This window comes from Ruditapes philippinarum, unplaced genomic scaffold (genome assembly GCF_026571515.1).
Source record: "Ruditapes philippinarum isolate M1 unplaced genomic scaffold, ASM2657151v2 ctg2073_1_1_1_1, whole genome shotgun sequence".
NCBI classification, from domain to species: Eukaryota; Metazoa; Mollusca; class Bivalvia; order Venerida; family Veneridae; genus Ruditapes; species Ruditapes philippinarum.
Window position 1 is genome coordinate 3649 of NW_026861909.1, and position 22881 is coordinate 26529.

Here is a 22881-nt window from a genome sequence, read left to right on the forward strand (position 1 = left end):
ATTGGAAGTGTGCAACATCTCTTTTGTCCCCACAACATTCCACCACAGCACCGGCTTGAACAGAATGTGAATTAAAAATTCATGTATGTACATGTATATAACAACACGAGACATTTATTTTTATCATTTCCCGGTTTATAAATCATAAATCTCCATCATTAAATAATTTTTTTAAAAATTTTATTGGACGTACACATCCTAGCGTTTATTAATCAATTTATAGATATAAGTATATCTTCTAAACATTCTTTTGTAAAATTTGGTGAACAGTGATTTAAAATTTGCGTAGTTAATGTTTAAACAATTAAATGATCTTTTGAATGTCTTCAAAAATAAACAATAGTCAGGTATTTACATACATAGTCACATTTATTAACATTATTCTAAGGTGACCTGTTCAGTAAGAAAATAAACCACTCAATCTCTTTAACCAAAAAAAGTTTGAGTATGTTTTACACATTCTATGCAAAGTAATGAAATGCAATTTAGCACAATACAATGAGGTACGGCATGACCCCGATACATGCCTAAGTTCTAAACCAACACAACACAAAAACAAAAGGAAAATATTTAGTGATGTTCCACCCGACTGTTAATTTATTACTCTGGAACCTTAAATAGTACTTACCGAATAATCAAGCGTCTGGTGACTGTGATGAAAATATTGACGTTTCTCATAAATTAATGTGAAGTAAAATTAAAAAGTTCATTGCAACATTAATAAAAGTAAAGGTAATAAGGTGTGATGATTATGCAATGAACAGTTGTATGACGGTGTCCTTTTATTAAATTTTACTCTGTAAACGTTTCAAAAGGCGAATTATGAACGATTCGCCCCAAAGATTATTCGCCCTCAAACCATTTTTGACTACTAAAAGACTGTTAAAATCTTACACCAGTTGGTTTATTTTTCTCTCATTTACACTGTTTACTGTGGACTAAAACACGTAGACAAAATACAGTGCATGCCGTGTGTTTTTTTTTTTTTTTTTTTAATAAAAACATAGGCCTAGTGTGACAATTCCAGGTCTAATGTCACAAGCATGTATGTGATGCAATCCAATATAATTGATATTAAATATATCTTAAAACAGCATGCCTCCAGATTCGTGCTAATTTTCATGAAATTTTTTACACACTGCAGACAGCACAATCCACTTAAATTACCAAAAGGAGGTCAAATACTCAAATAAAGCGACCAAATAGCTGGTACTGCTTTGGAAACGAAGTAGAAATTTGTTGATAAAAACTGCAAAATCAGCCTTTAATCGCATATAACATGCGAATCATTCGTTGATTCCGAAATTGTTTTTCTTTTCTTAAAATCTTAGTTAATTTTTCTCTTTAAATATTTTTGCTCATCTGAAGTTTTGTAGCTTTTAGGTATTTTGTTTATCTTTCAGGTTAGCATTAACATAAAAGATGACTTCAGAAGGTGCTTATGATAAATTGGAAGAGACAGGCTCTCCAGGTACTTATTATTAATTAATATAATATTGAACATTATTATAATGCAAGTTGATTATACTTTAATTTGATTTTGTAATTTTATATTCAATCATGCCATAATTGAAGTAAGTGGAAGTTTTGTCAGACTGCAATTACAAGATCATTTAAGATTTCAAATTCATACCTTTTAATTATTATTTGTTTATTTTCTTGAGAAAAGAGGAAGAAGTTTGCAGAAAGCATGTTGGATTGTCTCTCCGGATAATTTTCAAATTGTCATGTAATTTTTTTTCCGGAGATAATAAGCAGGATGTAGCTAGCTAGAGCACATTTTTGCCTCATCACCAGGAGTCAGTATATCATAAGGCCCCATTACCAGTTCAAAATAACTTTTTTTCCAAATTTCAAAAACAATATTACCACAGTGAGCTGCAAAATATTCTTTAATTTCTAAAGAAATAAACAGGATGTATGATCTTACACAAGAATAAAAATGAATATATTATAAAGGTATTAAGTGATTCAATTTCTATTGACTTTTTGAATAGGTGATAAGGTGGAGTTACTAGACAATGATGGCAACATACAGGAAATGTCAGTCAAAGATAGCCCCACCCACTCAGATAGTGATCCTCTCAAGAAACCAAAGAAGGTGCTTGAAGCCGGGAAAGCAGTGTAAGTAAAAATTATTGTGATATTTGAGTGGGTTTTTTTTCTAATATATGTGAAGAAAATTCATGATTAATATCATTATATGAGTGTATATTAATGAATATAAATTATAATGTATAAACATTTCATGTTTATTATCAGTATGTTTTGTGAATTCAACATATTTTTCTCATTTATGTGAAACCAAGTTAAAACTCTTTTATAGGTGGGAGTAAAATTTCTCATCATAAATTTTCTTCATGAGTTTATAAATATAACCATTCTCTGTTGTAATGTTGAGTAAATTGATATTAATACACTTGTTACTATATATAGTAACAAATTGCCTATGATTTCAACTGATTATGAATGTCACGTGACCTATTATGAGTTTGCGGCCCGGGGCCGAGAACTAGTTATCAGCCCGCAGAACATGTGCACGTGAACAAACTGAAACAATGACGTCATATTTTACGTCATCAAACAGTTAACTGTAAAAGTGAAAGTAGGTTGTCAGCACGAATCGCTTTATTTTTATTATGAGAGCTTAAGCGTATTTAGTACAAACACATTTTTGTTACTATTGAAATTTGAAGAAATAATACGACCATTTCATTCCGAAAAATATGAAAATAAAACTTGCTTCTAGATTCTACTGCTTTGAACACAGAAACAGTAAACATCTCTGTACAGAACAGTAGAAGAGTAGACAAGAATTTCAAAGAAAGAACTTTGTTGTTGTTTTTTTTTTTTGTTTTTTGTTTTTTTTTAATGCAACTATTAGATCTACTAAGTGTATTAAAGACATTAATACACGTCAGAGTAGGGCCGGAAGGTGATAATCGGCCCTGAATGAATAATGGCCCTCGGGCTAAAGCCCTCGGGTCCATTATTCATTTTGCGGGCCGATTATCACCTTCCGGCCCTCTCCTGCCGTGTATTAACCTCTTAGTATTGATTTTAAAACTGTAAATATTTATAAGAAAAATAAATGACAAGTTTGTTAACATGTAGAGGATATTTGTTTGTTTTGCATGTAAGATTGAAATATATTTCACTGAGTGAACATCAGGTGCAATATTTTCACGAGTGGCATAGCCTCAAGTGAAAATAGAAAAGCTGGTGTTCACGAATGAAATATATTTAATTCTTATATGTAAAACAAATAAATTTTCTTTTTATTTCATGCTTTTTAAGGGATTTTAAGTACTTTTTACTGATTTTGCCGCATAACGCCGCACATTCTCCTTTTTGATGTCATCACATCATGATGTCACATCATGTTTGAAATATAGTTCTGTTAAATTTCTCTAATTTTGTTAATTTTTAACATGTATGATGATATCGACTTTCCTAAAGAAGCAAAATGTGTGTATAACGGCATTTATTTTTGCCTGTCATTCCATTTAGTTATGATTTTCTTTTCATCCGCATTCAGATATAGTCCGGCTACAGTGAAATTTATATTTTATCAATTTCACTTGTGGTTTATCAGAATATAATCATCTGATATATTACAGTAAAACACTGGAAAGTTAAAATAAAAAGCAGTAATATCACTGTATTTTGCAAAGTATGAAAGTTTTATTGGTAACATAGTTTTCCATTTTAATTTCAGGTTACAGGATCAGAGTAGAGGGTTAAGAATCATTGTGATTGGAGCATTTGTTTTCTCAGTAGTTGTGACTATAGCATTGATATTGTCTATCTATCTTGGTCCTCCTCAGGTATTTATGTGTAATATTTTTGTATCACTATATTGACTTGAAAATTCTTGTCACCAGAGCCGAAGGCTCAGGGTGAGCTATTAGTATCAAAGGGGGATGCTCCGGCGTCCGTCGTCATGCGTCAACAATCGTCTTCTTCTCTGAAACTACTGGGCAGATTTACTTCAAATTTGGTCTGTAGCATCCTTGTGACAGTCACACTTGAATTTGCTCGTGTCATTCCAATTGGCCCCTTTTAGGGGTCAGCAGAGCTAAAAATAGAAAAACCTTTAAACATCTTCTTCTACAGAACTAATGGATGGATGATCACCAAACTTTGTCTGTAGCATTCTTGGGTAGTCTTTTATCAAGTTTGCTCATATTTATTTGATTGGCCCCTTTTAGGGGTCTCTAGGGCTAAAAATAGAAAAAACCTTTAAACATCTTCTTCTACAGAACTAATGGATGGATGATCACCAAACTTTGTCTGTAGCATTCTTGGGTAGTCTTTTATCAAGTTTGCTCATATGAATTTCATTGGCCCCTTTTAGGGGCCGCTATAGCTAAAAATAGAAATACCTTTAAACATCTGTTTCTATAGAACTAATTGATGGATGATCACCAAACTTTGTCTGTAGCATTCTTTGGTAGTCTTTGATTAAGTTTGCTCACATTTATATGATTGGCCCCTTTTAGGGGTCTCTAGGGCTAAAAATAGAAAAACCTTTAGACATCTTCTTCTACAGAACTAATAGATGGATGAGCACTAAACTTTGTCTGTAGCATTCTTGGGTAGTCTTTTATCAAGTTTGCTCATATTAATTTGATTGGCCCCTTTTAGGGGCTGCTATAGCTAAAAATAGAAATACCTTTAAGCGTCTGTTTCTATAGAACTAATTGATGGATGATCACCAAACTTTGTCTGTAGCATTCTTTGGAAGTCTTTTATCAAGTTTGCTCATATTAATTTCATTGGCCCCTTTAAGGGATCTCTTAAGCTAAAAATAGAAATACCTTTAAATGTTTTCTTCTACAGCACTAATTGGTTGATGATCACCAAACTTTGTCTGTAGCATTCTTGGGTAGTCTTTTATCAACTTTGCTCATATTAAATTGATTGGCCCCTTTAAGGGGTCTATAGGGCTAAAAATAGAAAAACCTTTAGACATCTTCTTCTACAGAATTTATTGAAGAATGATCACCAAACTTTGTCTGTAGCATTCTTAGGTAGGCTTTTATCAAGTTTGCTCATATTAATTTGATTGGCCCCTTTTAGGGGCTGCTAAAGCTAAAAATAGAAAAACCTTTAGACATCTACTTCTACAGAACTAATTGATGGATGATCAACTAACTTTGTCATAGTCTTTTATCATGTTTTGCTCATATTAATTTGATTTGCCCCTTTTAGGGGCCTCCAAAGCTAAAAATAGAAAAAACCTTTGAACATCATTTCCTACTGAAATCACCAAACTTTGTCTGTAGCACTCTTAGGTAGTCTTTTATCAAGTTTGTACATATTTATTTGATTGGGGCCGCTAAAGCTAAATATAGAAAAACCTTTGAACATCATCTCCTAATGAAATATTTGATGGATGATCACCAAACTTTGCCTGTAGCATTCTTAGGTAACACAAAGAAGATAAGTTATGTTTTAAACTCTTCACACTATAGGAGGTCACAGTATAAATATAATGATTATAAGTGTCATTAAAAAAACTTTTTTTTTTTTTTTTTAGAAAAGACCAACTTTATTTGGCCTATAATAGGATATGCAGCTTCCCATACATAGTTTATTCATTCTTTTATCCAAATTAGACATTTTCAGTAAGAATTTCATAAATTTCAATAAATTTCTATGTTTCATAATGAAAGGGAAACAACTTATGTTGGAATGTGTACATATGTTATTCAATTTTTCCAAAAGAGGTTCAATGGCTTGGAACATGACCTGTTTATGATGTGTAACTAGAAATCGGACATCATATTGCATCATTGTAAGGTCAATTGTAGGTCATTAACCAGGAAAAAAAATAGGCCTAAAGAAACATAAAATTTGTTTCTCCTGTACCTGACTAACAAAGATGAGTTTGTATGCTAAATTTTGTTATTGAATTTTGTTAAAAATTGTATTTTTTTCATTTTTTTTTCTTCCTGAATTGGATTTAAACTTGGAAAAAACACATTTCAATAAATTTTGGGACAGACTGTTGAACCTGAGTTTCATGTGCATAATTGAATTTTGGTATCAGTGGAACTGTTTTTGATATTTTTGAAACCATTGCACATACTTTCTTGTTTTTGATGTACGAGACTTGAAATTTGGAATGATGTACAGAGACTTGAAATTTGGACCAGGAATGTAATTTCTGATGCGGAATGAATTAAGATATCAACTGACTTAACTTTTGATATTATTATTTGATATTGTTTGACCTAGTTTGTCGTTTTTTGATGTACCTGCTGGAAATTTGGAAAGGGGTTTAATTTCTGATCCTGAATTGAATTTTGATATGAACTGGCCTAGTTTTGATATATTTGATATCGCTTTACCTACTTTTTTTGTCTTTTATGTACAGACTTGAAATTTGGACCAGGGGTGTAATTTGTGTAATTTTTGATGTTGAATTCAATTTTGATACCAGCTGACCTACTTTAGGTATTATTGACACCATTTGACCTACTTTCTTGTTTTTTGACATTTAGATTTTAGATTTGGACCAGGTTTGTAAATTCTGATGCCGAAATGAATTTGATATCAACTGACCTACTTTTGATATTTTTAATATAATTTGACCTTCATTCTTGTGTTTTTTGACATACAGACTTGAAATTTGGACTAGGGGTGTAATTTCTGATGCTGAATTGAATTTTGATATCAACTGGCCTTCTTTTCATATTTTTTACAATGTTTGACCTATTGTCTTTTTTTTGAGGTACAGTAACTGTAATATTGTTACCATACAGAATGTATTAAAAATTTGTTGTCCTCAAACATCTACACCTTACATGTTTTGCATGTGACATTTCGTGTTTTCATTTAAAAAAGTTATAAAAAAAATTGTTTAGTCAAAATTAATCCTGCTCCAGTGGTCATTTATTCTGCATTTATTCTACATAGTCTCATAGGAACACACTTGCAACATACATATTTTTAACAAAGCCTTTCCAAAATATTAGGGCAAAATATTTCTACTTATATTGTGAATAATGAAATGATGGGTTAGATGAGTGATCTAGGGCCATCTTAGTGGCCCTATTTTTTATAATGAAGAAAAAAAGCTAAAACATTCAGTGTTGTGAAAGAATATTACTAGAGGGGCAAGTTAAAGTTTAGCTGAACTTGCTGAAAGAGCTGGACTTGCCTTTCTGCAAATTCTTTTCAAAAATAATTTCCAACACTGTAAAGCCATTATTTCTGGTGAGCGACTCAGGGCCATCATGGCCCTCTTGTTTTTTTTATGCCCTCTCTTAGGGAGGGGGTGGGGCATGTAGATTTGCTCTTGTAAGTCTTGCTGTGATGGCCTGCACTACTTAAAGTAAATAGAGGGCCATCTAACTTTAAACAGAACAAAAGAGAACAAAAAATTGATTCCATAACAATAGAATAAGGGGCCAAGGGCCCTGTATTAAAACAAAAGGAAATAAAGGAAACAAGTAAAAGAAGTTACCTCTTATTCCATTTCGGTGTGCAATGCTTTTCACTCGGGTCAGACTAAGAAGGGGACAAAAATATGATTTTCAATTTATTTCAGAGTATTTTTTCTTAACACTCCTGCAGGCATGAAAAACGAGTCGCTCGTTCTGCAGAAAGAGTAGTTCCTAAATCCAATGTGCAGGCAACATTTTTGATTTTTTTTTACTTGTCCTGCATCAAGTTCTCTTAAATTCTACTTGTAATTACTAGCTGACAAGCAGAATTTTCAATCTCTGTCTTTATATATGTACCAGCTGGTCTGAAAATATTTTTGATGCCTGCAAGAGAAAAATACTCAGTGTTGTGTGTAAGAAATGAATTTTTTTTTAGGCCATTGGTATCTCAGTGGCATTCCTTTAATATCGAATGATAATATTACATGTACCTGCCTTGTATTTAGATTGGTGCTAATGCAGCAGTGTCATGTGGTGTAAAACAATGTTCCAATGTTGGACTACAGATGTTAGAGCAGGGAGGCAATGCTGTAGATGCTGCGGTTGCTGCTATGTTTTGTATGGGAGTGATTAATGCAGAAAGCTCGGGGCTAGGAGGGTATGGGATTTCTTTGTATATAGATAGATCATATCAACTCAATCTGATTGAACCGTAAATGATTAGCCTTTGCCATCTGTATATAGCCAGGCCAGACCTGTATGTCTGTATTTGTTTTATTCCAAAAAAATTCTACCAGCAGTAGCAATAAAATTATACTCTTTCAACTTTTAAGAAAAGCTTTAATAAAGTTGAACTGTTTTGACTTGCTTCTAACAAAAAGTTCTGGGCTATACACATGAAAAAACTCTAAAGTCATGTATATGTGCAGTGTACTTAACTTTTAACTCGGCTATTCCAAGAATAGGGAAAACTATTGTACTTTACTATTGTAAAGAATTATGGCCCCTTTTTGAACTTAGAAAGTTTAACATTATCCAGGCTCTTGTTTTACTATCAAGCACTGGGAATAGTTGAGCATGCTGTCCAACTAACAGCTCTTGTTGATTTGAATTTATCATTATTATCTATTTGCATGGCAAATTTACTTTGTAGAAGTCTAAAATAAAACGTCAGTTGTTGAGGTACTTTCTTATTGTATGGATAGTGTAACATTTTTCTTACTACCACCCTATTTTTGAAGTGATCCTATTTTTATTCATAATTGAGCCGTGCCATGACAAAACCAACATAATGGGTTTGTGACCAGCATGGATCCATACCAGCCTACGCTTCCGCGCAGTCCGATCAGGATCCATGCTGTTTGCTTACCAACCCTATTACAAGTAGAGAAACTGATAGCGAACGGCATGGATCCTGATCAGACTGCGCAGATGCTCAGGCTGGTCTGGATCCATGCTGGTCGCAAACGTACTATGTTGGTTTTGTCATGACGCGGCTGATATACTGTTCCATTTCAGGGGTGGTTTCATGCTTGTTCATGACCATAAGATAGAGAAATCTGAAGTGTTTGACTTCAGGGAGACGGCCCCCGCTGGAGTGACACCAGCTATGTACAAGGATGAATCAAAAATGAAAATGGTATGTATTTGAAGTTCAGTGTGAAAGACTCCACGCTAGCCTTCTCTGTATATTGTATTATTTTTGTAAATATTATTATCTTAACTGTTGGGAAAAGGTGTAAAATGAAACAAACAAACAAACAAATTATTATCTTAGACGGAACCACATGGTTGGTAGCAATTGATCCCAGATATTGAATCTAATGGTGTTTTGTGTTCCACTTGCTGATTCAGAAATCGTGTGGGATAAGTAGTTCGTTATTTAGGTGGTAGTGTTCTGGGAAATCCAATGCTGTGAAAAGCCAACAAAATAGGACCAAAAATGTGTTAATATAAGGTTAATATGCAAAAAAACAAAACTGATGGCTTGTGAAATATGAATTTTATAGCTTGGTTCTTATTCAGATACTTGATATATAATTATATTTACATTATTAAATAGATCACTAATCATTAATCTCCTAACCAAAAATATTGATATGTCAAGTTTGAAATTATATATATATTTTTTTGGTATATGGATGCAATTTAATACTACAATTAGGAGATTTAATTGATCACCGCTTTGTATGTTTGTTTGCAGGGAGTGATGGCAGTGGCTGTTCCAGGGGAACTCAAGGGTATGGAAGAAGCTCACAAAACATATGGAAAGTAAGACAACATTTTGTGTAAACTAATACATGTGTTCACATTTCATATTGAACAGCACGCACACTAAATATTTCTATATTTTATATATATGATATAGTCTCATGAAAAGTTTTACTATGTTAAAGGCACATTATGCCTCAAAAACAAATATTTTTCATCTTTCCTTAGAAAGGACAAACTAGGCATCGAAAAATATTCCAGAGTCACTTGTCCTGCAGGATGAGTAGCTTCTAAATCCAATGTACAGGCATCGTCCTGCATCGAGTTCCCTTAAATTCTACTTGTAGTTATGAATGGACAAGTGGAATTTTCAATCTCTGCAAACATATGTTTTATAATATCGTAATCATGGATTAAGAACCTTTGAAAATGCTTATTACCTTAAAAAAATGTGATTTTTTTTTTTTTTTGACAACGGTAGCAAAATGTAAACAAAGTGGTATATTGACTTCCATATAAAATACTTTAGTGTTTAAGTAATGGTGTAAGTTAAAGTACCAATTGTTAAATTGCACATTATGTGTTCATTATGTGTTAAGAACACATTATGTGTTAAGAACACATAAGTTTTCTTCTTTACAGGAAGAGCAAACATGAGTTTTATTATGTTTTACCTAATGGCTTTAGAACATATTAGACACTTATCAAGTTATCACCTGAAGAATGCAAAATGGAATGTGATGATAGGTCTTTAAAACAAATGCAATAAATGAATTAAACTGTATAGAGCATATAATTTTAATCACATTTGAGCCGCGTCACGACAAAACCAACAAAGTGCGTTTGCGACCAGCATGGATCCAGACCAGCCTGCTCATCCGCGCAGTCTGATCAGGATCCATGCTGTTCGCTATCAGTTTCTCTACTTGTTAAAAGGTTTAAAAGCGAACAGCATGGATCCTGATCAGACTGTGCAGGCTGGTCTGGATCCATGCTGGTCGCAAACTCATTATGTTGGTATTGTCATGACGCGGCTCATTTGTTGTATACAGGTTAGCTTGGAAAACTGTAGTCGCTCCAGCTGCTGATATTGCACGAAATGGCTTCAAAATGACCGGACATACAGGTATTATAAAACACTTTATATATGTTACACACTAGGGAATAAACATTTAAATAGTGTCTATTTTTGTAAAAGAAGTCTTGCTTACAATTCCCGTCCGTACATTTTCCATGAATTTCCATGAAATTTCCGGAATTTTCATGGAAATTGCCAACTCTGGATAATTCGGACTAGTTTTCCGGAGTTGTTCAAAGAAAACTGAAAAAAAATGTGAATTTTCATATACTTTCTCCATGAATTTCCAGAGCTTTTTTCATGAAACTTTTCCGGAGTTTTCCATGAAAATGTTCCAGAGTTTTCAAAGCAACTCTGGAAATTGGTCTGCTAAAATGACATAATACTCTGGAAAAAATGTTCCGGAGTTACTCTGGAAAATGTTCCGGAGTTACTCTGGAAAATGTTCCGGAGTTACTCTGGAAAATGTTCCGGAGCCGCTCTGGAAAAAGTTCCGCAGTTAATAGGATCTCAGGAGTAAAATGCCATTTAGCCTTGAAATAATTCTGGAACATTTTGGGATTACTGAAATGATGGTTGCATACTAAAATCAAATGACCTTTTAATTTGCATTTGTGTTTTTATTACCAAATCCAAAAAACACTCTAGTTGTCAAGAATTCAAACACTTATAGTAATTTGCACATTTCACAATTATTTCTATGTCAGAGTGTTTTATTCACTTCACTGTCTTCACATGATGCAACATCTTCTTGACTTGTGGTGTGACCTCTCCGATGGATACTGAAAAATATGAATTAATAGTATATAAATACATGTACTTGTGTTATATGCACAATGTCAATATAATTAGTATTGTTTAAACATGATAATAAATGATAAAAAACATGAAAGGGTGAAAAAAGTTAAGATGGAAAACTTTCAATTAAATAATTTTTGCAGAATATCAGCACAGAGTTATCAAGTAAACACCATGCTTTGATGAAAATAATTTATTTTTGGTCAACATTAACATTATGATAAACTTGTGTCAATTATTTCCCTGCTTTTCCTATATCTATATAATGACAACTGTATGTAATGGCAGTTTAAATTACTTAATCCTTCACAAGTACTTAATTACCACTGAAAGTTTGAGGGTCAGTATAACAATAATATATGCATTAAACATGAAGAACAAAATTTTGTTTAGAGTTTTGAAAATAGCATGCATTTATATGAAAACATGTTACTTCAACTTTTTTTTACAAAACAAACTAAATTATTACCAGGATAGTTCTGTTCAACAGTACATTTATCACTTTTCCCTCATCTGACATCCTTTGAGTTGAAACATCTCATGTGACTCCAAGACTTGAAAGTTTGCAACCTAATATGTTGAAAAAATAAACATATGTACATGAGTAACAAGAAATTACAATTAAGGCATATTATGAATTTTATTAAATGTGAATTTGGAAATTCATTGCTTGATATGGAATCTGTTTCAATCACCAATATTTTGAATGGAAAATAATTATCTCTGATTTAAAATTTCCCGCCATTATTTAAAAATGAAAAAGATTTTCTTAACTATCTATCTAATATTGAAAAGTTACATGTATGTAGAAATACAATCACTGAAACAGTGTATACTTGCAAAGAAAGTTTGAAAAAACTAACATAATAAGTGTTAAAAAATAAAAATACATTTGTACTTACTGTTAGAAATGGTTATATACATGTAGTTCCCTCCATTTTAACTGAATCATGAAATACACATGTTTAAAAGTTCATATTTCCAGAAAACTTTTGTAAATTTGTCCAGTTTAAACTCATTTGATCTAATTTCCAATGCTCAAACATAATATTTCAAGTTATAACTTTTAAGCAGTTAGGCACTAATAAACATTATCTTTCAATTCTTCTGTTCAAATGACCCGTCTGGAAGGAGTGTTCTGACCTGTGATTTGTTCTGCAAGGGTATTAAGTTACTTGAGAGCTACAGTGTAATATAGTATGTTGTAAACCTGCTTTACCTCTTTTTATTCTCTTATATCAGATAGGTGAGTTTAACCTTGGTAGTTATGAAACCAGTGGGTTCCACTTGAGAGGTCATAAATATTTACATTGTGGCTGATGCTGATTTGAATGTTCCAGAAATTAATCACTATGCATAAGTTACTTCTACACAGGATGAATATATAAATTATATATACTTCAATAGAGATACATAATAAATTTATCATCAATTAATAAAGAAATATAAGTGCATAACAATTACATTTGTTCTTAAATTTAAATTGTTTCTCTTTAATTGTGTATTTATTTTTTCTAACTTAGGGTAATATATAATAATGAACCACTCAGATCAGGCTTGATATGAGATACCTTGAAAATAATGAAAGTTAAATGAAACAATAACTTAATGCATTTTCAATGCCAAAGTGTGGCAATGGGGTTGCATGTTGTTGTTGTTTTTTTGTTTGTTTTTTTTGCAATAAAAAGAAACAGTTAAGCTCTTGATGGGCAACTTTTGACAACTGCTACTTTTAATTACAGTTAGTATACATGTATGACCAATCTCAGTGCTAAGTAATTAAAGTCATTAAAAAATGTTCTTGCTGTTTTTTTAAAAATCTGGTCAACAGTTTACAATTGTGTCAATGCCAGATTTTAAATTGTCTTTATTTTAATTATGTCTTAAAACCAGAAAACTGTATTATATTAAAAAGATTATTTATGCTTTTAACTTAAGAAAAAATATTAAAATTTAATGTATTAAATGAAGTGTACATAAATGCAGCAATCAAATGAAAATTTCCTAAGTCCAAAACTTTCTCAAAAATGACTAAGTGTTTTCCAGAGTAAAACTCCTTGAAAATTGTCTAAGTGTTAACTTTCCAGAGTTTCCAGAAGTGTTTCATGGTTATTTCTTTGATGAAAAAGTCAAGTTCCAGAGTTCTCCATGAAAATTGTTCCAGAGTACTCTGTAAATACTGTGGAAAAAAGCTTGTTTTCATGAAAATTCATGGAAATTCATGGAAAATCGGCTATTTTCCAGAGTTTTTCCAGAAAGACTGTGGAAAATCTACAGACGGGATGGTGGCTATGAAAACCACATTGGAAATGGCAGGAAAAATCACACACTTTGGAATAAACATATAAATAGTGTCTGTTTTTAAAAGAATTCTTGTTTACATGGTTATCAAGGAAAACCGCAAGGTAGACAGCCGACAAAATTAGTAATTTTGTTAAATATTTTGATAAAACAAACACACAATGGATGTCATTAACTTTGATGCATGATTTTTGCATGTTTTGAAAACAAGTTTCATGGATGTTGGAAACAGAAATTTAAACCCTGTTAATTCAGCTTTGCAAGTTAATTTCTCATTTTGCGAGTTCATTAGAATGTCACTTGCAAACCTTTGCTAGTGACTGTGGAAAAAAAGGCAAAGTGCAATGAGTTGTGGCTAGCTGCATATTTATCAGTCAGTACAGAAGTTTGCATGAAAGCAGGTAAAGTCTGGTATTGAATTAATGAACTCTTGTTAGTTACTGTATTTGCCTTCCTTTTGATGCTCTTAATTCAGTTCAGTTATACAGACAAAGGGGAATTTTGGCTAAGTGGTGAAAGTTTCTTTCTTTTCAACCCAGGAATTGGAAGTTTCGTTTCTTCCATGGTCATGAGCATGGGTCCATAAAAAAAAATCCCACAAGTATTCATTCTTCCAGGAAGTAGATTTGGCAGTGTTTACTAGTACGAGAACAAAAATTGTTGCACAACCAGGCATAACAGATGCTTGTTGATAAAGCAAATTGTTTATTGATCATTTATATACCTTTTATATTTCATGACTGAACTTAATGGTTTTTAGTATAATAAGGCACTATTTTAGCAGTCCTCTGAAATCCACAATGACCAGTATTGACTTAGAACATGATTTTTTTTCCGCTTTAACTAGAAATGGTGTTTAAGAGTCCAAAGTTTAGAAGAGATGCATTCATGGATTCAAAATTAGCCAGGTATTACATACAGACGGACGGTTCATTGAAACAGGAAGGGGATGTAATAAAAAGGCCCGATCTGGCTGCTACGTTAGATAAAATAGCTTCCGAAGGCTCCAATATTTTCTATCATGGGAGTATAGCTGATGATATTGTCAAGGAGGTAAAGTGGTTTTTTCGTACATGTATTTCTATTTTTAGCTCTTAAGCTATTTTAGCTCTTAAGCTATTTTTAGCTCTTCAGCTATTTTTAGCTATTGTCATATTAAACCACTTGCCAAGGCACTTGTTGGTTAACCTTACAGAAATTATTAAAACTTTTTTACTGATCCAGAAGTTGTTGGTTTTAAACCACTTCCTCCACACTGCCGTGGGTTCGAATCTCACCAGAGACGTTGGATTAATTCACAAGAGGAATCTATTCATCTAGCTTACGAAACATCGGTGGTTGATCTCAGGTGCTCCTTTGTACTTAAAATAATGCACGAAGAGGGCTAATGTTAAATCTTGAAATTTGCCATATGACTTTTATAGTGTTGGTAGATGTAAAAAAAAATTCTTTCATATTTGGATGCTATTTTCATTAATATTTGCCATTGAAATCCTATATTTTCTAATATTATGTTTGATATTACAGATTGTTAAGGTAGATACACCTGGAGTTTTATCAAATGAGGATTTAGCAGGATATTCCGTAGAGATTCGCGAAGTCGTCAGAACTAAATACCATGGTATGTATAAATAACAGAGTTTCTTTGGATGAGTCGTTCAGGTTTATGTCTTTCAATTATTTTGCCGGGGACAGTTATGGGTTGGAATTCTGCCAGGGATGTTGAAATTTTGATTATGAAGGGTCTATCAAATTAGTTTATTTTAATTTGGTTTGGTAGGGGTCTTGAGCATGCACAGGTGCAGTATAAAAAAAGCATCATAGTCTTCTTCCCTTTTAATGATATAACATGCAAGGATCCAGAAGGGATGGGGGATGGGGTAGGGGGTTATGAGTTTGTGATATGGACCATTAAAAAAATTGATAAAAATCACAAAATCTATTAAACCAAATAGTTTATATTGATGAAATTATAATGCACAGGTATCACAAGTTGTTTGTAAGCCATACTTGAAGTAGTATGTGACAGATAAGTCATGCAAACAGACTTATTGTTTACGGTGTCTGTAAACAAGTTTGTTGATCAAACAAACATTATTCATTATCTTCAGGGTATACAGTAGAGTCTGTACCGGCACCAGGGAGTGGACCTGTTATCTTGTCCATAATGAACTTCTTAGAGGGGTACTCTCTTAAAAACGATAATGAGACGTATCACAGAATACTAGAGGCGTTCAAGTTTGGTTATGCTCAGAAAGAACTTCTAGGAGACCCAAAGTTCAACACAGCAAGTATTGATAATGCTACGAAAGTGATGATAAGGTGAGTGAAAATGTTTATTAGGTTAACTATTGGAAGAATAGGGAGAGCTGTAATAATTGTACTATCCTCGGTGTCAGTGTCACACTTTAATATTGTTTTTTATCGTTCAAATTATCTCCAAAACTACTAGAGGGAAAGGAAAGAAACTTGATTTACTAATTTGAGAACATAATAGAAGGGCACTATCCCAGGTCCATAACTTTAACATAGATTTCTAAAAAAAACTACATTATTCAGGCTTTTTTACTTTTAAGCTCTAAGAATGTTCGAGCATGCTGTCCTACCAACACTTGTTGTTTTAGTGGTTTATTTGGGAGAGGGAAGATTATATCTTTGTGGCAAAAAAATCAGGGTGGTATAATAAAATTTAAGATTTAAAAAAAAAATATATAAATAAATAAAAATTGTAGTGACTTCAAGCATTATTTTTGGCTTCAGTATTCTGTGTATTTATATGTAGTATGTTGTCTATAAATATCCGTTTTATCTAAGTCTGTTTAAGTCAGAAAAATAATGGTTTTGATAGTTTTGGATTCTTTTACCCAAAAATATGGTGCTACAGAAAAAAAGTTATGTTACAATAAAGTTATTATAAGATTATTCTAAAAATATAGGTAGTTAACTTTTGGAATAGTAGAAGTTACGCTGGTTTAGAAAAAAAAAAAGATATCCATGCCCATATTTCTAGATATTTGAGCCGCGTCATGACAAAACCAACATAATGGGTTTGCGACCAGCATGAATCCAGACCAGCCTCCACATTTGTGCAGTCTGATCAGGATCCATGCTGTCGCTTACGAACCATAAAACAAGAGGAGAAACTGATAGCGAAGAGCATGGATCCAGATCAGACTGCGCGGATGCGCAGGCTGGTCTGGATCCATGCTGGTTGCAAACCAATTATGTTGGTTTTGTCATGACTCGGCTCGTTTATTGTTTTTTAAAAATAACATAATTATCATATGGGATGTTTTTATTATGTCTAAAGCAAAGAAGAAGCGACACGTCTGCGAAATAAGACAAAAAATAACGTCACAATGGACGCTGATTTCTACGGTAACCTTGTTGGATTGCCTGCAGATAAAGGGACTGCTCATATATCTGTGATAGATACAGCCGAGCTTATGGTCTCAGTTACTACGTAAGTTACTTCTTGTCAACAATGGGTGTGTGTTTATAATTTCAGTCAATATTTACAAAATAAAACGTTGCAACAATTTAAAATAACAGCAGAATAAACATTGTAAATACTTTACTTTTTTTCTTTTCATTGGACAAGATATATTTTAATCATCTAGTTTCAGATAGTAGCTATAACTTCTGAAACCTCCTTTTCAAATGATTAAGTTTTCGGGCTTGAAATAACTTGCCTGCTGTTGCTAAGGGTTTCATTCATGTTAAGAATTTTACATTCTTTAAAGGGAAGAAGCTATTCAGCTACCATAGTGAAAGTGGTCACTTGTGTCTGAAATTATGCATAGAGGGACAACCAGTGGATTTGTGATGATGATTAGACTTTTGGATTGAATATTGATAGAAATTTAGGGTTAATGTTGAAAAACCAATTGACTATTTAAATACTGATTTTTAAAAAAAATGAACAATAAATTTTGTTATGCATGTATAGATGTTGTTATATAAGATAGATATACTTGTAACAATAATTTGTTTTGTTGGCTTGGTAAGGAGGCTTTCCTGTCTGAAAATTTCATATTTAGATACAGGTCTAACATCATTGATAAAATTTAAATGGAGTAATTATGGTCGTTGACTTCACTTTGCCTCATAGCTGTGGGTTCGAATCCCAACAGGGACTTTGTATCCTTTCATGTCAGTAAGCTATCCAGCTAGTCAGTGGTTCTACTCAGGTGACCATCTGTGCCTGAAATAATGCACGGAAGGGCATCTGAGGTCTTCCTTGACCAGTAAAGCTAGAAAGTCGCCATATGACCTATACTGTGTTGGTGTGATGTAAAACCCAATCAAACAAACAAAAACAAACGAACTAATTCAACTCTACAGTGAAAAAATGAGCATAATGTCACTTCAAAGTAACAATGGACTCTAAAGTTTTAACGCAAGGGCTTATCCTTTGCATAAATCTAGGAGTGTATTGGTTAGTGTATACTATTATGTCTTTTGTTTTCATTTTAAGAACAATCAATGACTGGTTTGGAAGTATGATATTAACAGAATCTGGTATACTGCTTAACAATGAAATGGCTGACTTCAATAAACCAGGGGAAGGAAGTGTGCTGGTAAGGGTTTAAATTATTTTGCAATTCAATAATTACTGTATTAAAGTTTAGATGTAAAACAGTGCCAATGTCCTTTGCCAATTTGTGCTACCTTAAGATTTTATTAAAAATCATAAGGGACAAAAAATCTTCCCAGGCTAAAAAATTGTTTTTGGCGCCCGGTCTATTGGGCGTCCATGGCCGGTGGAAAGGGTTGTTTCTTCAAACCACTTCCCCCTCCCCAACTGGGGTTTAAATCCCAAGGCTTTTTGTTTTTTTTATGTGCGAAAGCTATCCCGCTGCAACGAAATTTGGTGGTTCTCTCAGGGCCCATTGGCAGGAAAATGCCAAAAAGGATACGTGAGGTTTTTCCCTCCACCAAAAAAAGCTGAATGTCGCCAAAAAAACCTATCTGTGTGGGTTGAGGAAAAACCCTTTAAACAAACAAACGCCCTGTTAGTAAAAAAAATCTTCACAAAACGAAAAAAGGGAATTTTTTGTTAACAGGAAGCAATTTAGGGGAGTTGCCAAAGTTTTGACCAAAATATTAATCTGTAAAAATTTGCATGAAAAAAAACAAAAAAAACAGCAAAAAAATTATTTTGATGGGCACTCAGATGTTTTGAACTGATATTTCTATTTATTATAGAACAAAATACATCCAGGAAAGCGACCAATGTCCAGTATGTCTCCTACTGTAGTGTATGAGACGGGACATCTATGTGGGCTACGTATGGTGTGTGGTGCAGCTAATGGTTCCAGAATTATAACAGGTACGTAACTGACCGAGTCAAATATATATGTAACCATATTTACACCCCTTGTTTCTCAACCACTACTATATCATATATGTGATAAGTTTTAACTCTGGCTTCTATATTTTACATGTATAGCACTTATACCCCTGACAATACTTTCAATACACATCAATTGATAATGTTTCTTTAATTTCATACAAAAGTAATGATCAGTATCTTGAAATATACCAATATCTTTGTATATGTTTCTAGTCTATTATCATTATTACAAGTATTATAGCTCTCTTTCCAAAGTCTATGAAGATTAATATCTTGTTTGAACACATTTTGGATCCTCATTGGGCCCTCATTTCCAATTGGATCTCATTTTTAGTCAGTGCCGATCATTTACATAGGCAATTTGAACAATTTAGGCAAATGATTTTCCTTAATTGCTACGTTAACACACTACATCTATTTCAACAGTTATTGGCTTTAACTTTCTTTTGAGGTTAAGCGATGGGTAATTCTTTTCATAGTCATACTTTGATTTGCAGAACTGTTGTAGGAAATAATTGTCCTAGTACAGGAAATTTTTTTGTAACAGTTGTCCTCCATTGACAAAGAATTTCAAAGGGATTGAAATAGTGATAGATGACAATATCCTGCTTTATGAATCTAATTTTTTGAAGTAATTTTTATTAACCAATTTGAAACCAACATGTTTTTCCATTTAAATGGTTGATTCGTACTTATTGCATTCTTGCTGACCAACTTAAAATTCTTATCTTGATATACTTAAAATGTGATGGATAGTCCTAAAATAGGAAAGACAAGTCCATATTAGAAATTTAGTGGGTTGAGGTTTAATGAAAGCTGGAATTAGTAATCAAGAGTGTTGTTATGTAAGTGGCTTGTGAATTTTATAAGGGCATTTCAATCAAGCAAAACATGAGTAAACAAAAGTATGAACACTTCATGTTCAGCATGGTATAAATGATGTATTGAATCTTATCTTTAAATTATTCTCTCGTTTTCAATGAACATACAAGCCATTTTTATTATCTCTATTTCAGGTATTGCCCAAACATTATTGAACAATTTGACCTTTGGAATGACCTTGGAGAAATCTGTGTCATCACCAAGGATACACAGTCAGCTGTACAATCCTGATGCTAAAGTTGTAGAAGTTGAAGGTAATAAAAGATGTCAGGTTTTTAAAGGCCTCAATAATTACACGTGAATTGTATTTTACTTTGTTTTAAAATGGCAAAACAAAATGGCAAAACAAAAAAGCATCTGTCGGGCATCATTGTATATTGCTAATAATAAAGGGATAATAGTAATATAAATTAAAGTATTTCCCTATCAAATTTCAGAGGGTTTCTCGGCCAAGGTACTGGCTGGTCTGGCAAAGATGGGACATAATATACAGGTTACAGATAAAGAACAGAGTGTTGTAAATGCTGTATTGAAGATCAAAGATGAGATTGTAGCTGTCGCAGATCCTAGAAAAAGTGGCTCCGGTTCAGCTTTGTTTAAATGATTTAGATATTTATTTTTATTTTTCATTAATTATAATATTATAGATCTGTAGACGCACCTTTGTTGTAACAAACTTTACTGATATTTTGGAGCCAGGCCTGGCTTGGTGTTCATTAAAAAAAGATCGGGGTTAGGATTAAATGATCCTAATTTTATTTACATTGTTTTATAAAAACTAAATTTGATCGTATTTTGCTAGAAGCAAATGGTTCATAAACAAAATTCAAGAAATTGATGATTTGCAAAGAAACAACTATATTTTGTGATAAAATCGACAAGTAACAAAATGAATACAAAAATATTCAGATCAAAATATATATAAGGATCAAATTTAGGATCAGGATCAATATTTTAATCAACTGTAAAATGCCCAAATCTTGTAAAATAACAATAAATTTATTCTTAAATATCATAAGCATGCTATTTCAAGTCCAATTTGATCAAATTAACATTAAATATTCAATCTGTGAAGATAAACAATGGGGAATATTCTAGTTTTTAAATTTGATCCTGATCATCTTAATGAAATTATCAAAATTAGGAATACGGTAGATGTAAGACCAAGATCAATATTTTGATCTAGTTATAAAAAACACCTATACAATTGTATTGTTTAATCGTCATGATTTATTTGTAAAATTTAATCATCAAAATATGCTATTTGAGCCGTGTCATGACAAAACCAACATAATGCGTTGCGACCAGCATGGATCCAGACCAGCCTGCGCAATCTGATCAGGATCCATGCTGTTCGCTTACGAACCATATAACAAGTAGAGAAACTGATAACAAACAGAATGGATCCTGATCAGACTGGGCAGATGCGCAGGCTGGTCTGGATCCATGCTGGTGGCAAACCCATTATGTTGGTTTTGTCATGACACGGCTGAATTTTGAAATTTATTCTGATCCTTAAAATCTATATGAACAAGGGGCCAGTAGTTTAGAAAGTCAGGTCAGACTGTACAAAAGTACAAAAGGACTGGCCTGTTTCTGTCCTATTGATTATTTTCAAGTAGTTGTTGTAGCTTAGTGTTCATATACATATATCTCTAGATTATTTAATTGCTTTGTCATAATACTTGAAGATTTGCAGCAAAACTGTTGTAACTCCTTCTTTATGTACTACGAGTTACAACAGTATTGCTCCAACCCAATAATATGACTTAGCAAGTTATATTTTCATTTAGGTAAATATTATTTAGTGTATATTTATTGTTCTTGTTTATTGTCGGTTACATTCCATTGTGAACTTATGAAGTTTATATAAATCAATCCAATGTTGTGATCTCTACATTTTGTAATATATTATAATCTGTATTGATATTGTACAAAACATTCTGCAACTTTGATTATCTATAATAATATGAGCCACATCACGACAAAACCAACATAATGGGTTTGCGACCAGCATGGATCCAGACCAGCATGCGTATCCGCGCAGTCTGATCAGGATCCATGCTGTTTGCTTTCAGTTTCTTTACTTGTTATAGGTTCTGTAAGCGAACAGCATGGATCCTGATCAGACTGCGCGGATACGCAGGCTGGTCTGGATCTATGCTGGTTGCAAACCCATTATGTTGGTTTTGTCGTGACGCGGCTCGTATATGTACTGACTTTCATTAACTTTAGGAATACATTTAATGTAGATTCTTTTCTTGGTTATGGTCAGGGTGATAGTTATTTAAGTTATTTTCAGAATTGAATTTTTGTTGTTGCTGTATTTGATAAAAAAATCATAACTGAAATTGAAACAGAAATTGAAATTTTGTTTAAGCGTATGGTTTTTGACCACATTCCTTGGATTTACAGCAAAAAGCCCATCAATAAGAGGGCTTATTAACTTCAACATATTCAACCTTACACTTTATATGCATGGAAGCTCGGATAAAATTTTTTTGGAAGGTTAGGTTATCAACACCCACCCCGACCCAAAAAAAAATATAAAAAATGGGCTTGAAAAAAAACCATTTATATATAAAACATAAATGATGTAATTTTTTTATATGTGTATATTATTTATCACTAGAACATATGCATTAAAATCATAAGTAAACATATTGTTTACATAATAAAGCAAAGCCCACCATAAAAATTCTAGTTTAAAACCACCAATTTAAAGAAATCTATCATGGGGTATACACATTAGCTCAACAGAGACACAATTTTTTTTTACGGTGAAAAGATTCAAGGATACCCTGCCAAAAAATTAAGTAGCATTTACTGAAATTTCTTTCCTTTCCCTCACAAAATGCAGG

At 32.7% G+C, this 22881-nt stretch overlaps 1 protein-coding gene and 1 long non-coding RNA gene across 3 annotated transcripts; one reads left to right on the plus strand and one right to left on the minus strand.

Annotated features, from left to right (window-relative positions):
• Nucleotides 1-596: 596 nt before the first annotated feature.
• On the plus strand, nt 597-22019 carry LOC132717326 (glutathione hydrolase 1 proenzyme-like). 2 transcript variants are annotated; one of them, XM_060700768.1, is made up of 16 exons: nt 597-732; nt 1404-1471; nt 1998-2124; nt 3719-3827; nt 7901-8052; nt 8913-9033; nt 9598-9665; nt 10658-10731; nt 14630-14835; nt 15310-15403; nt 15894-16104; nt 17093-17245; nt 18260-18362; nt 18991-19114; nt 20155-20274; nt 20458-22018. In XM_060700768.1, the coding sequence occupies exons 2-16, from the start codon at nt 1423-1425 to the stop codon at nt 20622-20624; spliced, it is 1878 nt and encodes a 625-aa protein (XP_060556751.1). In that variant the 5' UTR covers nt 597-732; nt 1404-1422; the 3' UTR covers nt 20625-22018. The 2 variants fall into 2 exon arrangements, with proteins under 2 accessions (XP_060556751.1, XP_060556752.1); XM_060700769.1 differs by having other exon boundaries at nt 610-740; nt 20458-22019.
• LOC132717327 (uncharacterized) lies at nt 11283-13185 on the minus strand. The gene is made up of 3 exons (XR_009623945.1): nt 12384-13185; nt 11951-12051; nt 11283-11465 (listed from the first exon to the last, which is right to left on the minus strand). It is a non-coding gene; the product is annotated as an uncharacterized LOC132717327 (long non-coding RNA).
• Nucleotides 22020-22881: the final 862 nt, after the last annotated feature.

Coding starts and splice junctions, on each gene's coding strand:
- LOC132717326 (XM_060700768.1), top strand. CDS start 1,423: ATGACTTCAGAAGGTGCTTATGATAAATTGGAAGAGACAGGCTCTCCA. Junction 8,053..8,912: donor GAAAGCTCGGGGCTAGGAGG/GTATGGGATTTC, acceptor GTTCCATTTCAG/GGGTGGTTTCATGCTTGTTC. Junction 10,732..14,629: donor CAAAATGACCGGACATACAG/GTATTATAAAAC, acceptor CGCTTTAACTAG/AAATGGTGTTTAAGAGTCCA.